A 15,975-nucleotide genomic window follows, 5' to 3' on the forward strand; every position below is an offset into this window, starting at 1 on the left:
TTTGTAATGCTGTATTTTAGGTGCTATGGTGGGAAAGTACATGTTTGGTATGGGTGTAATTTTTTTATATATTTTTGATCCTCAGTTAAATGCATAGATGAGGAATACATGGATTTGGAGTGTGGTGTATCAACCATTCAACTTTACTGAGCACTTCTACTAAGCAAGCATATTAATAAAACAGTCTCATCCACAAATAGTTTGGGTATACCGCATTGTGACCATGTATTTCCAATACATGGTTTATAGTTATAAAATACACTGGTTTATAGTTAATATTCACTTCTAAAGTGACTACAGAGTAAATAAGTATATACCATAATTCTTGTGTTAAGACACAAAAGCAAACAAAAGGACTTAGAAGCACTAGCATAAAGTAATGAACATTTCAGAAGGAGAATGGAAGGACTGACTCCTTAACTAGTTCATTAAATTTTATTGGAGGGGGGAAAAGCTCACTGGGAAAATAAGAGACACGTTTCTCACTTAGGATCCACCATGTATAAAGACTTAAAAGCCTAAAAGTTAGCAGACTATTTGGAAGATTGTGTGGTATGATTTAATTGTGTGGTAAGATGAAAATGATAGCTGGGCTCAAGGCTTTGAAGACTAAGTGATTCAAAGAAATTGGGTTTCATGTATTTTTCTTTCCTACTTAATTTTATTTTAAAAATAATTTTTATGTGTGTGGGTGTTTTGCCTGCATGTATGCCTGTGTACTACATACATACCATCGAAACTAGAATGAGGGCATCAGATCCTCTAAAACTAGAGTTATAGACAGTTGTGAGTCATCAGCTGGTGCTGGGAATTAAAACTAGGGTACCCTGGAAGAGCAGCTAGTGTTTATAACAGTTGAGCTATCTCTCCAGGCCCATTTTATTTTTTATTTCATTTTCACTGGAGAATTTGTTAAAGTGTCATCTTAAACTGTCAGGTTATCTGTTAAACATCACAATTAAACATGCCAAAGGAGAAGCCATTTTATTTTGTGTGTTTTTGGTATTTTGTTTGCATGCATGTCTGTGTAGCCCTCAATGTCCTGCTTCTGCCTCCTGAATACTGAAACTAAAGGTGTGTGCCATGACTACCCCATACATTATGGGGATAGTTTGTTTTTGTTTTGTTTTTTAAGCTGTATTATTATATGTATATGGTTGTTTTGCCTACATGCATGTCTGCACCTTGCTAGTGGGTGCCTAGTGCCACAGAGGCCAATAGAGGGCATCAGATCCCCCCTAGATGTTATAGATGGGTGTTAGCAACCATAGAGTCCTGGGAACTGAACCTGCAAAGTGCCCTTAAGCTCTGAGTCATCTCTCCTGCCTCTGTGGATGTTTTTGTTTGATTGGTTTTGTTTTTTTTTTCAAGACAGGGTTTCTCTGTGTAGTCCAGCTGGCCTAGAATTCACTCTGTAGACCAGGTTGACTCAAACTCAGAAATCTGATTGCCTCTGCTTCCCAAATGCTGGGATTAAAGACATGAACCACAATTCCTGGCATCTTTTTTAAAAATGGAAATTTAATAGGAATGAAAAGGAAAATGTTTGGAAGTGTTGCTTTTTAATTTTTGTTATTTCTTGTTTGGTGAAGTGGAATCATGATATGTTATCTATGTTAGTTCAAACCCTGTACTCAGGTAGTCCTCTGCCTAAGCCTCCCGAATAACTGGGGCTATTGTATGAGCCATCATACCTAGCCAGGAAGTCAGAGTTTGGTTCATTTGTATGACAAGGTCTTACTATGTAGCCATACATATTACTATAACTGTCCTGGAACTCATTATGTAGACCAGGCTGGCCTCAAACTTACAGAGATCTACTTCGCCGCAGCCTCCTAAGTGCTAACATTAAAGGCCTGTACTACCATGCCTGACTACAGATAAATTCAGTGTTAAGGGGTAAGATTAATTTTAGAAATTAGAAATAATACAAATTTCTAATTTGTATTAAAAATATTAATTTCTTATTGTAAATACTACTTTTTATTTCAAAACACATTATTAGAATCTATAAGAGATTAAGAATGAGTATACATCTTCATTCAGTGAGTTAGATACATTTAAAATCACTGGATTTGTGTGGGCGGGAGCCACAATGTATGTAGAAGTCAGAGGGATGATTCCTGGGAGTTGGTTATTTTCTTCCACTGGTTTCAGGAATTGAATTCAGGAACTCAGGTATCTAGGCTTAGTGTCAAATGCCTTTACTCATCATGCCATCTCACTGTCCCTTAGGTGCATTGTTTTCTGTGATTCTTATAGATATGCATAGTTGCGCTTAAATTTGACATTAAATTTGTCATTTAATGTCAGAACACTGAATTTGGGCAAAAAGTTTATAAAAAGATTTGATGTTCTGCCCCTCTCATTTTATTTGTTTATTTAAAGCAGAGACTTACAATGTAGCCCAGGCTGCCTTTGCAGTTGACAGTGTTCTATTTCAAACTCTTGAGTGCTAAAACTGCATCGATATCTGCCTGCCTGCCTGCCTTTCTTTCTAAAGTTTTATAATAGAGAGTCCTACATTCCCTGCTAATCCTGCCTCAGCCTTCCAAGTCCTGGGGTTACTGGCATGTACCACCATTTCTGGCCTGGCCTAGCTGAGACTATTTCGATCAAAATCTCTAGTGGTCTTTCATGTGTTAGTAAGATAAAAGTAATGAAAGGTTAGATAATATGAAAAATATAACACCATTAAACTTTGAACTATGCAGAAGGATGCATAAGTGAAGGAAATTGCCTTTCACCTCGGGTGACTTTATTTTTACTTATTTTCTTTTTGGCTTTTTGGGTTTGTTTTGAAATAGCCTCACTGTATCCTTGGCTGGCTGGCCTAGTGCTCACTATGTATATAGACAGAATTTGTTTTGAACTTACCAGTGTAGTAGCATAACCAGTGTACATAGTATAACTGATATGTGGTAAGGGTTTTTATTGTTTGTTTTGGTGCTAGGGGATCAAATTCTGAACCCCTACATGCTATGCCAAGTGATATTCCACTAAGCTATAACTCCAACCCTAGGTCTGGTATTCTAATTTGGGTTTTTCCTAGCTTCAAATTGCAAGTTTTACTGTCACAGATAAGAACAACATTCAGGTGGTCATAGGTTTGAGGCAAGACCTGATTCCATTCTTCCTACATCTCCCCAAATAAAATTTAGTGTTACCTTCTTACTAGTACACATGTCTTTTCCGTCTTTATCTGATGTTTATCCTACTTGTTTTATAAACATTTAAACATCTACATTACTGTAGGAGCTAAAGATAACAGTCATTAATGAAATACAGAAAAAACCTTGGGGTTTCAGTTTACATGTTTCAAAGCAGAAGAATAAAGTGTATTAAATAGTGGAGAAGTGTCTTGTAACTGACACTATGAAAATAGAATTTGAAAATAAAACATGAGTTCATAGTGTCTTAAGATAAAGGCTGTAAGTTTCTATAGAGTGTTACCAGAAGTATATATATATATTCTGTGGTACCTCTTCATGGTGGATTCTGGGACAGGCTCTTACCTCCTGTCAATGGAGACTGGAGAGATGGAGTCTTACTTCTTGTGTAATGTTTCAATAAACCACATTCCTGCTGAATGATAGTTTTAGACAGTTTTCCTAAGCCTTCTACTATTGTTGCTCTATTAGCTTCAATTTAAAATAGACTGTAGACTAATTCATCATGAAAACGGCTTAAAATACAAAAGAGACTTCTCAGCATTGAGGTGTTAGAGACATCAAACAGGCGTGTTTGTCTTCATAGAGCTCTGCTTTAGAACCTATAGGTAACAGTGCAGTTTTTGTCTTAATTCCTGTCAGTTACAGTACTTTGACCAAGTTACACCATCTCACCCATGATTAGTTTTATCTGTAAAATAGCAGTGTGAAGATTAAACTAGGGTACATTCATCATAACATTAAAAAGCAGCATATTGTTATAACAAAAATCTTGGCTAGAATGGGATCAGCAAGAGAAGCAATGCCTTTGACTCAAGTAAAAATGGGCAAGTCAACTGAGAAACTCCTGAAAGTAGAGGGAGCAGACTAAACTGGAGCTGATCATGTACAGAAGACAGGAAACCACTGTAGGGTGGAGTTACTAAGTCAAACCCTGAAGATACTGAAGTCTCTATTCCCAACAAAGCTCTAAGTTAATGCTTATTCAACATGTCTTAGTTTGGTACCCTAAATCTATACCTATTAGACTGTATAAAATCTGTCTCTCTGCTAAAGTTTTGATTTATTTTCCTAACATTACCTTAAAGATGTTTAATGGGTATCCATTCAGTGGATGAATGAAAACATGTTTCTTTTCAGAAGACTATTTAAAAATACTTGTCAATTTCTGTATAGCCTTGGCTATCCTGGAATTGGCACTATAAACCAGGCTGGCATTGAACTTAGAGATCTGCTTACCACTACCTCCTGAGTACTGGGTAATTTTCAGTCTTGTACTATTTATTCTTTGAGGTTTTGTGCTTTTTTTTTAATTTTTAAAAATTTGATTTGTATTTTTGAGTGTTTTGTCTGCCTATATTATGTATGTGCACCATATATTTGCCTAGTATGCACAGAGGCCAGAAAACACAGGATCCCCTGGAACAGGAGTTATAGATGGTTAGCAACTACCATGTGCATGCTAGGAAGAGAACCTGAGTTCACTGCAGGAACTGGAAGTACTCTTAACTGCTGTACTATGTTGTTAGCCTTCATTTGGTCATTTTTGTAATGGGGACTTACTGCATACCCAAGTTTGGCCTCAAACATACAACTGTCCTCCTGCCTAATCATCCATCCTGTTAGGATTACGAGTGGGCATCACTCTACCCTTCCTCACTATAAATTTATATTTGGTCTTGTAAATATATTTTATTTGTTTATTTTCTTGAAACAGAGTCTACCAGTATAGCTCTGGCTGGCCTAGAACTCAGCTATATAGACTAGGCAGTCCTGGATCACAAAGATCTGCCTTCTTCCAACTCCAGAGTGTCTAGTCCTAGTCCTTCTTTCTTTCCTTTTGTTTATTGTTTGTTTGTTTGCTTGCTTGATTGCTTGCTTTGGATTTCAAAATAAGGTTTCTGTGTGTACCCTGACTGTCCAGGAACTTACTTTGCTGACCAGGCTGACCTTGAAGTCACAGAGATTCACCTGCCTCTGCCTTCTGAGTGCTAGGATTAAAGGTGTAGGCCAACTTTGGTTCTGACTCTAATCTTTAAACAGAAGAATAACTAAAAGACAACAAAATATCCAGAATAGAATTTATCCTTGTCTGTGCCTTTAGCTGGTTCAATAATTTCCCTTGGGGTACTATTTTCTTATGTTCTATATTATTGGCGCTTTTTGTTTGTTTTTCTGCATAATACTTAGGAATAGTGAAATTCTAGATGATAGGTGTTTTAGTTAAGCCTTGGAAGAGAAATTAGTATTTGGCCTATGATATGTGCTTAGTCAGTATATATTCAATTAAAAATTCAAAGCACAGGTTGGAGCGATGGCTCAGTGGTTAAGAGTACTTACCGCTCTTGGAGGTGATCTGTGTTCAGTTCTCAATGTCCACGTGGTAGCTTACAGCCATTATCAACTTCAGTTTCAAGAGATCTGAAGCCCTCTCCTGGGTCTGCACACATGTATACATGCACAAATAAAATGATAATCTTAAAAAAATTCCAAAGCGTAAACCAACACTTAAATTGGTTAGGAAAGCTTAGACACTTAGCTTTATTTATGTAGTGAACACAGAACTGTAGCTATTTATTTTGTAATATTCATATTGATTTGAGGCCTTAGAAATTAAGGTGTAGGAAGATGCCTTTTTTTTTTTATTCAAAACTATAATATTTTATAAACAATTTATCAAAAAGCCCTGTATACATCAGGTTCATCTTTATGGTTTACTATGGCTATACCAAATATATCATTAAACAACAATCAATGGGACACAGATAAGAGTATACTTTTTAGTTTAACTTCATAACATAATCCACAGCAGTTTTTATGTGCAGATGAAGCTCTAACAAGAAAAGTAATTCTGTGAAGGTTATATACCAAATATAAACAACTTCTAACATGTAACATATAAACCAATAAATCTATTTTTTTTGTCTTAGCTTTGTCTCTAATCTTAAACTAGAACTTTTCTTCTCATAATCACATCACTTATCTTTGGATTGACAAAGAAAAAAGATCTTCCAAACATATTCTAAGAAACTGAAGTTGGGGGAGGAGGGAGGCTCAGTGGTTAAGAGCACTGGCTGTTTTAGTTAAGGACCAAGGTTCAATTCCTAGCACCCACATGGTAGTTCATAACTGTCTGTAACTCCTGTTTCAGGGAATTCATGACACCAGACATGGATAAAGTGCACATATGTACATGCAGGCAAAATACCCATATACATAAAATAATCTTTTTTAAAAGGTTTTTTAAAATACACTGAAGTGAGGAGTTTGGTTAGAAATACTACTCTTGAGTACTGCTGTAGAGAACCCAAGTTTAGTCCCTAGCACTCACATTGGGTGGCTGTTAACCCCAGCTCCACAGAATCTGACTCCAAAAAGACACACACATAAACATAAAAAGAATACAATTTAATTTAGGAAAAGAAACAATGGGGGATGGAGAAGCAGTTCAATAATTAAGAGCTCATACTGCTCCTGTAGAGAATCCAAATTCATATACCAACATCAGGCCACTTTCCTGTAACTCTAGTTCTAGTTAAACACACAAAACAGCAGTAATGGGTGTCAATCATGCACTTTTCGGCAAAATATGCCTCATTAGTGCAAAACAAGCACAGACATGGTTGTGAAATAGGTATGAGAATACAGCTACCAAAGTAAAATGGGAAGATGCCATTTTTTAATGGAGGATATTTCCCAGTTGTAGAATTTTTGCTTTCTCTCTCTTGAATTTTTTTCTTGTGTATTAATGGGAAATATAGTTGCTATACCATCCTACTATTTTAAATTTCAGTATTGAGAATGCTAGGGAAATGTAGTTATTACACTTTCATAATAACCAAATACTTCAACTTTATTTATGTGTAAAGCATTACAGATTATAGGCCAGAGTACTGTTGAGTTTGTCTTTGCTTGTGGAAGCCAAGACCTGAGTTCCAGTATGTGCCAAAGGCAGCCCTATAGGGGTGTGTGTGTGTGTGTGTAGGGGGGTATTGAGAAGGGTTGTTTAAATTATATGGAATCTGAAATATCTTGACCTACATAGCACAGAATGCCCTTATCAGAGTGAATGAAAAGCCTTTATTTATTTTTTTTTATTTATTTATTTTTTTTTTTTTTTAAGAATAGAGTGTAACTGGGCTGGAGAGATGGCTCAGAGGTGAAGAGCACTGACTGCTCTTCCAAAGGTCCTGAGTTCAATTCCCAGCAACCACATGGTGGCTCACAACCATCTGTAATGAGATCTGATGCCCTTTTCTGGTGTGTCTGAAGACAGCTACAGTGTACTCATATACATAAAATGAATAAATCTTTTTAAAAAGTATAGAGCATAACTAAATATGTGGCAGATATTTTATATGAATCTTTATGGTTTTTGTTTTTCAGGCATTTAAAATTTTTTAACCATTCATGATTTGAGCCTCATTCTTGAGTTATGGATGACAAGGCCTCTGTTGGAAAAATCAGTGTCTCTTCAGACTCAGTGTCTACTCTTAATAGTGAAGATTTTGTCTTGGTTTCCAGGCAAGGAGATGAGACACCATCTACAAATAATGGGAGTGATGATGAGAAGACAGGACTCAAGGTAAAGTTTGACAGCTAAAGTGTGCCTTGCTAAAAACCCTATGCACAACTTGGAACTAATAAACAAAAGAGTAAGCTGGGGAGAACACAGGATACATTTTTCAGTGGTGTTGAGGTTTGTGTATACTTAATGAGTTACTTTTTATTTTAATGTTTATAAAAAATAGACTGGGGAATATGTTCTATGGAGATGTAGTCAGGTATGGGAGAACGGGTGCCTCTGCGTGCCCATGCTAAGACATCCCTTCCCCCTGAGGGACCAGCCACAGGAAGGTATAGTATAGAATAGAGTTTACTCTGGGCATGGAGAGAGAAGTCAAAAGGGGATAGTAGAGGCAGAGAAAGGCAGAGAGAGAAAGTAGAGAAGTAAAAGTAGAGGCCAGCCATGAGCATGTGTGGGGGCGGGGGTGTGAGAGGACAGCAGGAGCAGAAAGGCAAAGAGCAAGAGAAAAGGGAGCAAGCAGCCCCGTTATAGTGAGTCAGGCATACCTGGCTGTTATCAGGTAAGTATGGGATGGAGCTCAGACAGAATGCTATTAGCTTCTTATATTTTTTACAGCCCCTGTCAAAACTCTTATGGTGTAAACTTTTTAAACTTCAGGATTGTTCCCTTTTCCCAGTACTCAGGAGGCAGAAGCAGGCAGATCTCTTGTTCGAGGATAGCCTGGTCTATAAACTGAGTTTCAGGGCAGCCAAGGCTTTTTAACACAGAAACTCTGTTTTGAGTTTTTTGTTTGTTTGTTTGTTTGTTTTTAAAAGAACAATGGGGGGAGAAAGAGAGAACTTGGAACAGGAAGGTGGGGGTGGAATGACATTTATGGTGAGTTCTGAATGAAATGAAGAAAACTGTATAGAAGATGGGGGAAGCTTTCCAAAGGCAGCACTGAAAGGGCGGAGGCTCTAGCAGAGTAACATGGAAGGAACATCATAGTCGGGCAAGCCTCTTGCATGCTTGGTTCTATTGGAGCTAAATAGAAAACTCGAACTTTGTTCTAAATGTGAGAATTTTTGGAAGTTTGGGATGAGAACAGCTAACTTGCTGAGAGCAGCTTCCATCATAAGGGCATGACCTACTCCACAGAAGCACTGCTGACAATTATCAAAACAAAAATAAAGAGCGTTAAAGTCTTTGAAGATCTTTGAAAAAAGAAATGCAGCAAATGCAGTCTTAATTATAAAACTCTGGTAAGAGTTTCTTACTTTAAGCATCCCCATCTTGTTCTTCCTCTCTTACCTGACAGACAGAAAAATATATCTGCTCTACAGACTAGCATAATCAAGAAGATGGCCAGGGAGGAACGGAGGAATGGTATTAAAACACACTATGTAGAAAAAATTAATGAGATAAAAAGAAGAAAATGGGGTTCAAGAGCGTCATTGTCCCCACTCATGTTTCTAGAGCAGTGACTCACAGTTTTGCCTTAGGCAACTAGAAAGCCATAAAACAGCTCTGTGTCTTTAGTATCAACAAATATAATAAGTCATGAAGCGGGCTCATCAGGATTCTGAGTCAGTACATCTTGTCTACAGTCTTAAGTTTCCAATAAAAAACAACAACAAACAGATGAGACATTGTTATATCCACTCACTGAGAAGAAAAAAAGCAGACAACAGAAATTTCTAGTTGGTGACCATTGAATTTAACTTGTAGTATTTCCAGGACAACCAGAGCTACACAGACAAGACAAGACAAGACAAAAAGAAATGAAGTGTTTGAAAGTAGTCTTTTCCATTATGACCAACAAACTATACAATGTCATGCTTCAGAACAGATGTATGTATGACAATGACATCATATACTACAGAAGATGGTTAGAAAGATGGATTAGCAGTTATTCTTCTAGAGAACCCAGGTTAGAGTCCCACCACCCACATGGTGGCTCACAGCTGTCTATAGCTTTAATTCCAGGGACTGCCAGCCTCCATGAGCACCAAACAGGCATTCAAGCAGAACTAGCCATAAAGAGATAAAGAGCTAGCTGAAAATTCCAGAACTAAAGCATATAATAAGCATAAATGTTTGGTGATTTAGTCTTCAGAATGTCCTCTACTGTAGCTTGCTCTTTTAAATTTTTTCTAAATTAATTATTGTATTAGTTTTTTTTTTAATTTTGTGAGTAACCAGTACCAATACTTGGTTTTGTTACCTTTTTAAAAAAAACCAAAAAAAATCGAGTAGTCTTACTTGCATTTGTTCACTTCCTTTTATAAGCAACTAGTGATAAACTATTATAGCCCACGATACAACTTAGTAAAAAACAAAAGAAACAACAGGAAAAAAAGTAAGTCATTATTGGAATACAGTGCTTTTATTTTTCAGGACTGACTGCCCTACATTGTCAGTTTTACTCATGTGTTTCAGCACTTTGAAGGCCAGTTCATATCAAAGAAGTCTTTCCCAGAAATAAAAGAGACTAATTTATAAGAGTAGTCATAAAATATATGTGAAATTTTACTGTAGTTGACACTTCTTTTAAATTTTAGAAGAACATATTTCCTTAAGAAAAGGTATTAAATAGACAATGTTAATGTTGGTGTGTTACTTATTTCCTAACAGTATTTTTAGATTCCTTGTGTAGTTTTTTTATGTAAAACAGAAACTACAGCCTTGATTTGTTGCATATCATCCATTTAAAAAATATTCAGAAGATGTCCTTATAATAAGAGAAATGGTAATACTTTGCTTTAGAACATGGACCCATTTAAGTTAGTGCTGGCCTCTCATTTTGCTGATTGCATGTATTTGTGTTTAGATTGTAGGGAATGGAAGTGAACAGCAGCTTCAGAAAGAGCTAGCAGATGTGCTGATGGATCCTCCCATGGACGACCAGCCAGGGGAAAGGTCACAACTGTATGGTGAAGGAGATGGGCCTCTTTCTAACCAGCTCTCAGCTTCATCCACCATTAATCCTGTGCCTCTTGTAGGGCTTCAGAAACCAGAGATGAGCCTGCCAGTGAAACCTGGACAAGGAGGTTAGGATTATTACATTGCTTGTGTAATTCAGATTATTGTTTTTAATATATGCGTGTCTTCAGTACTAGCTAGATTCAAGAGCAGAATGAAAACCATCATAAGTTCTCTAAAGCTCCATCTTCTAGATGTCAGATGTATATGACATTCTGATTTTTTTCTTTAACTGTATTTCTATTACAACAAAGAATTAAAAACAGTAGTTATGGGATACTGAGAAGGAAGTCTATTTTTTCTTCTGGCTTAAAGAGTCTTCCAGGAAATTTATGTTGAGTTCAAATCCAGTCATTAGTATAAAACCTTGTTTCAGAAAATCAGAAACAGAGTTTTCCAGGAAAGAAGAATTTTGATATGGTGTTAGAAAATAGATGTTTGCTCCAAGCATAACCTCTCAGAAAGCAAGGGTACATTGAAAATGGAAGGGTACAGGGCAGAAAGGCCAGAGCAGCTAAGAACACTCATCTGCAAGAACAGCTTATTAAGTTGGAAGTAGGATATTAAAGGATGTAAAGTAGAAGCTAGCTGTATTTTGGAAACATTGTCGCTACAACCAGAAGACATCAGCATTTTCAGAATACCTGGATACTACATGTATATTTGGTTTAAATATAAATTATAAAAACAAAAACAAGTGAGAATATGGATTCAAGAGTCATATCTGACTCTCAGGTCACACTTTGGGTTTGGAATTAACATCAGTTTGTAAAAATCTTGGTCTTAGAGTTGTAGTATAAGTTGCCAGGCTTCCATGGACATGTTTTTGCCTCTGGAATATCACAAATTGTCTTAATTAGTACTTGGTTTTTAAAATCTTAAGTCTTTTAGATGTTTACTTGTTCCTATCAATACTATTATTTTTTTGTTTCTTTCAGATTCTGAAGTGTCAAGTCCTTTCACACCAGTGGCTGATGAGGATAGTGTGGTTTTTAATAAACTAACTTACTTGGGCTGTGCCTCAGTAAATGCTCCTCGGAGTGAAGTGGAAGCCTTGAGGATGATGTCCATCTTGAGAAGTCAGTGTCAGATTTCTCTGGATGTAACCCTCTCAGTGCCGAATGTATCTGAAGGAACTGTGAGGTAATGATGGCCCCTGTTACATGCTGTTGCACAAGGAAGCCCTGGTAGACAGTATATGCCATGCTCATACCTTCTTGAATTGCCCATTTGTTCGTGCTCCATATCCCTATCCTCAGTTCTCCAATGGAATATTAGAAATTTAAATGACTCAGGAATAGTTGAACCGTAATGACCATAAAATATGTCCCCTTCATTTTTAAAATGGGAAATGAAATCAGAGGCCAGAGAAGTACTAGAATTGGGTATTGCTTATACTAATTTAATCTAATAAAGATAACCAAGTCAGATGATTGTTACCAACCAGTTAAATACAAAATTGCTAACTAATTACAGAGAATGTATTTCAGAAAAACAACAATAACATGATCTAAAAAATAAAACAAAAGCCCTCTTAATTTACTTTCCTGTTGATAAATACAGTCAGAATCTTGGCTCATCAATACTCTTTATACAGGCTGAGAAATAGCTGTGTTATCACATGGATATATAAATTCAAAGCATTGTGGCTCTTGGTTATGATCCCAGTGCTGGAGAGGCAGGGACGGTTGGATCCCTAGGGCTCACTGGCCAGCCAGCCTAGCCTACTTGACAAGTTCCAAACCATAAGTCAGTGAATCCTTGTGGGTAAATATGTCTTACACTCTCTCACTTGCTCACACTGAGGCTTGTGTGAGCACACACATAGTTATAGACATGTCCTGAGCAACAATGTCGAAGTTGTCTCACATACAGAAAACAAAACTCTGTATAACTATGCTTGCTTTTGTGTTGCTGTAATAGAGCCCTACAGAATGGTTAAAAAGAGGAAGTATTCATTTTGACAAGTAGTTTCAGAGGATTCAGTCTAAGGTCAGCTGTTCAATGTCTTTAGACACAGTCAGGCAATATATTATAGTAAAAGGCCTTGGTAGAGGAATGCTTCTTACCTTATGGGAGCCATTAAGTACAAAGAAACCAAAAAGTGGCTGAGAAAAGATGGGCATGTCCCAGTGACCTATTTCCTCTAGCTTTGAGCTGTTGTCCAAAAAGTCTCCTGTTCTGCTTTTAGTGCATGAATCTGGGAAGACAGTACATACTAAAGTCATACAGTGTGTGTGTGTTTATGAATATACATAGGTACGTAATTATGATTATATCAGTCAACATTTTTGCTGGCAGTGGAATTACATATGATGTATCTTGACTTAGTTTTATAATGAGAAAAGTACTAATAATAGTATCAGTTATTGTATAGGCATTTGAGTGCTTTATAGATGGGTAATTTGCTGGACCTTCATTTCTTCTCTCTCACTCTTTTTTTTTTTTTTTAAGATTTGCTAATTTTATGTATTTGAGTATACTGTAGCTGTCTTCAGTCACACCAGAAGAGGGCATCGGATCCCATTACAGATGTGAGCCCCATGTGGTTGCTGGGAATTAAACTCAGGACCTCTGAAGAACAGTCGGTGCTCTTAACCACTGAGCCATCTCTCCAGCTCCTAGATCTTTATTTCTTTAGATAAGTTACTAATACACTAACTGGATCAAAAGCCTCCCTATTATTACTGCTTTTATTGTATGTAGAAATAATTGATCCAGTTTATACTTTGATCAGTAGTTGTATGTTTTTCGGTACTTTTAGATAGAAACATACTGGGTTTTCATAGTAGCACCATAGGAGCTACATGTGGAAAGTAGTGAGAGAGTTACATAATTAATCTGAACATTTAATTGGTCTCAATTTCAGAATCTCAAATTCTAGTTTTAATTCTAATTACTTTAATGTACCTTTTTTAGTGACTGCTTATTCTAAAAACTAAAACTATACTTTGTTCTAATATATTTTTCTTCTTTAAGGAAATGAGAAAACATCTGCCTTGTTCTGCATTTTCACAACTTTTGTGAAAGTGTCTTTAACTTCAGTCAGAGCTCCTTGGGGTTCTTCAACTGTGAACAGGGCTGCCAAGGACCTTTTCCCATTGATAGCTTTGTCATTCAGTATGCCAATTACAAGGTGTCTTCTTGATCTTTCATAATTCTGTCTTTAATTCTAAACAGAGTCTAGAATATTGTAGCTGTCACATGAATAGATTTTATTTAATTTTGATTTGCATTGACTGCATCTTTTGGGATTTTACGTTTTTGAAGGTTAGTCTTTGTGCTTTGTTGTAGACTTTTTTACTTTTACAAACAGAACATTCTTTTAAGAAGGTATGCAAAGGTCTTAGTCTGTTTTGGTAGTCTTAATTTATATACTGGTCTTGTCTTTAGTAGTAGGCTATAAGAATTATATTTGCTGCTGGGCAGTGGCAGCTCATGTCTTTAATCTCAGCACTTGGAAGGAGAGGCCAGCCCAGTCTGCAGTATGAGTTCCAGAATAGCCAGGACAGCATAGAGAAACCCTGTCTCAAAAAAACCCAAAAATAAAGTCAGATTTGTTGATATTAATACCTTTCTACATATCCCTCCCAAACATAAAACTGTCTAGACTTAGGATCATGGGATTATGTGATAAGTAACCTCAACCTTATACATGTGACTTACATATCACAATTCAACATCAACATGGCTAGTATACTAAAAGTGACTTATATAATCATCTTTTTGGACAGATATCCTAACAAGTAATATATAGCATGTATATAATATAGTAAAATATGAATAAAAATATAAAAATAAATTAAATCCTAATATAAATACTAGTTGCTCATAACTAATCTCTTTCCTTTTTGTCTGGATAGACTTTTAGATCCTCAAACGAACACTGAAATAGCAAACTACCCTATCTACAAAATCCTCTTCTGTGTCAGAGGGCATGATGGGACTCCTGAGAGTGACTGTTTTGCATTCACTGAAAGTCACTACAATGCAGAGCTCTTCAGGATACATGTCTTTCGCTGTGAAATACAAGAAGCTGTAAGTTTTATTTTGTTTTGTTTTGAGACAGGATTCCCTGTGTCCCTCTTGATGTCCTGGTACTGATTTCATAGACCAGGAAGGCTTCAAAAGGAAAATGTAAATGAGATTTCACCACTTTCTCTGTTGCTACAATTGCCACAGGACAGGGAGGTGGCTCAGTGAGTAAAATGCTTGCTGCACAAACATAAGGACCTAAGTACCATCCCCAGCACCCACACTAAAAAGCTAGTTATGGTAGTATGTCAGTGACCCCCACAGAGGTGGATCCTGGGACTTGCTCCCAGCCAGTACAGCCTAAACAGTGTTCTAGGTCCAATAAGAGACTTGGCCTCAAAAAAAAAAAAAAAATAGAAAATAGGTAAAAGACACCCAACTGCAACTTCTGACCTCTGTCTACATATGCACCAGTGAGCACACCTGTGTATGTTCACATGTACCAGTTAGCACACTCAGGCACAGTGCTGCAGGAGGTGTGATCTGTTGGTTGGAATAGATTCACAACCTTATCCAAACAGTGACACATTTGCAAATTGTTCTAAGTGGGCCCTAAACTTGTTAAAGCAATGCTTAGTGACTAAATGTGTATTTACATAAATTCTAGCATTTAGGAACTGCTTTTTGTTAGGTTTCTAATATTTTTAACTTTCTGGGGTTTGGGGGGGGGTTTGTTTGTTTTTTTAATATCTCTGATGATTTTATTTTAGAAACCTAACAAATTAGGTAACTAAAAAGAAAAAAATCTGTAAGGGAAAGACGTGATTACCTTTTCCCAAGTAAACACTTTATATACTATGATTTCATTTTGTGTACATGATGCAGTGAGTCAGTGTGGAATTCAGTTAACAACTTGGCATTGGTACTTTCCTTCCACTCATTGGAGTTTCAGAGATTCAGCTGCAATCACCAGGCTCGGTTGGAAAGTGCCTTCACCTGCTGCATCATCTCATTGACCCCAAAAAGGACTATAAAGTGCAGACCTCCTCAGTGGCAGCCTGGATGAGTTTCTAAGGCTTCTAAGATCAAGAGACAGAGCATGTCCAGCATTCGGGAATGATCCCTTTTGTACCCCTTCCCTCCAACCCCACACACACAAAAAAACTTCTATTCTGAGCTATATCCCTAAAAGTTGATTTTGCTTGTTTCATGTAAAGGAATTCTAGGAGCAAATGCTTTCGAGAGTCACTGGCGGGAGAGTGTTTTCTGTCTTAATGGTAACAGCCAATTTCCTGACGTGTCTGCTTATAGGTAAGCCGGATACTTTACAGTTTTGCCACC

The 15,975-nt window shown here is 36.9% G+C and overlaps 1 protein-coding gene across 5 annotated transcripts in view; it reads left to right on the forward strand.

Annotated features, from left to right (window-relative positions):
• Window positions 1–15,975, forward strand: part of RABGAP1 (RAB GTPase activating protein 1) — a 106,897-nt gene that overhangs the window by 15,715 nt on the left and 75,207 nt on the right. For 3 of the 5 annotated variants that reach the window (XM_080926996.1, XM_080926998.1, XM_080926997.1), the window contains exons 2-6: window positions 7,557–7,755; window positions 10,508–10,727; window positions 11,598–11,802; window positions 14,523–14,697; window positions 15,946–15,975. The exon at window positions 15,946–15,975 is cut by the window's right edge and continues 128 nt beyond it. In XM_080926996.1, coding sequence (XP_080783122.1) covers window positions 7,606–7,755; window positions 10,508–10,727; window positions 11,598–11,802; window positions 14,523–14,697; window positions 15,946–15,975 — 780 coding nt within the window. In that variant the 5' untranslated portion in view covers window positions 7,557–7,605. The remainder of the gene's footprint in view (window positions 1–7,556; window positions 7,756–10,507; window positions 10,728–11,597; window positions 11,803–14,522; window positions 14,698–15,945) is intronic. The other 2 variants (XM_080926999.1, XM_080927000.1) reach the window with 1 other exon arrangement.

The sequence above is a fragment of the Micromys minutus genome (genome assembly GCF_963924665.1).
Source record: "Micromys minutus genome assembly, chromosome: 13".
NCBI lineage: Eukaryota > Metazoa > Chordata > Mammalia > Rodentia > Muridae > Micromys > Micromys minutus.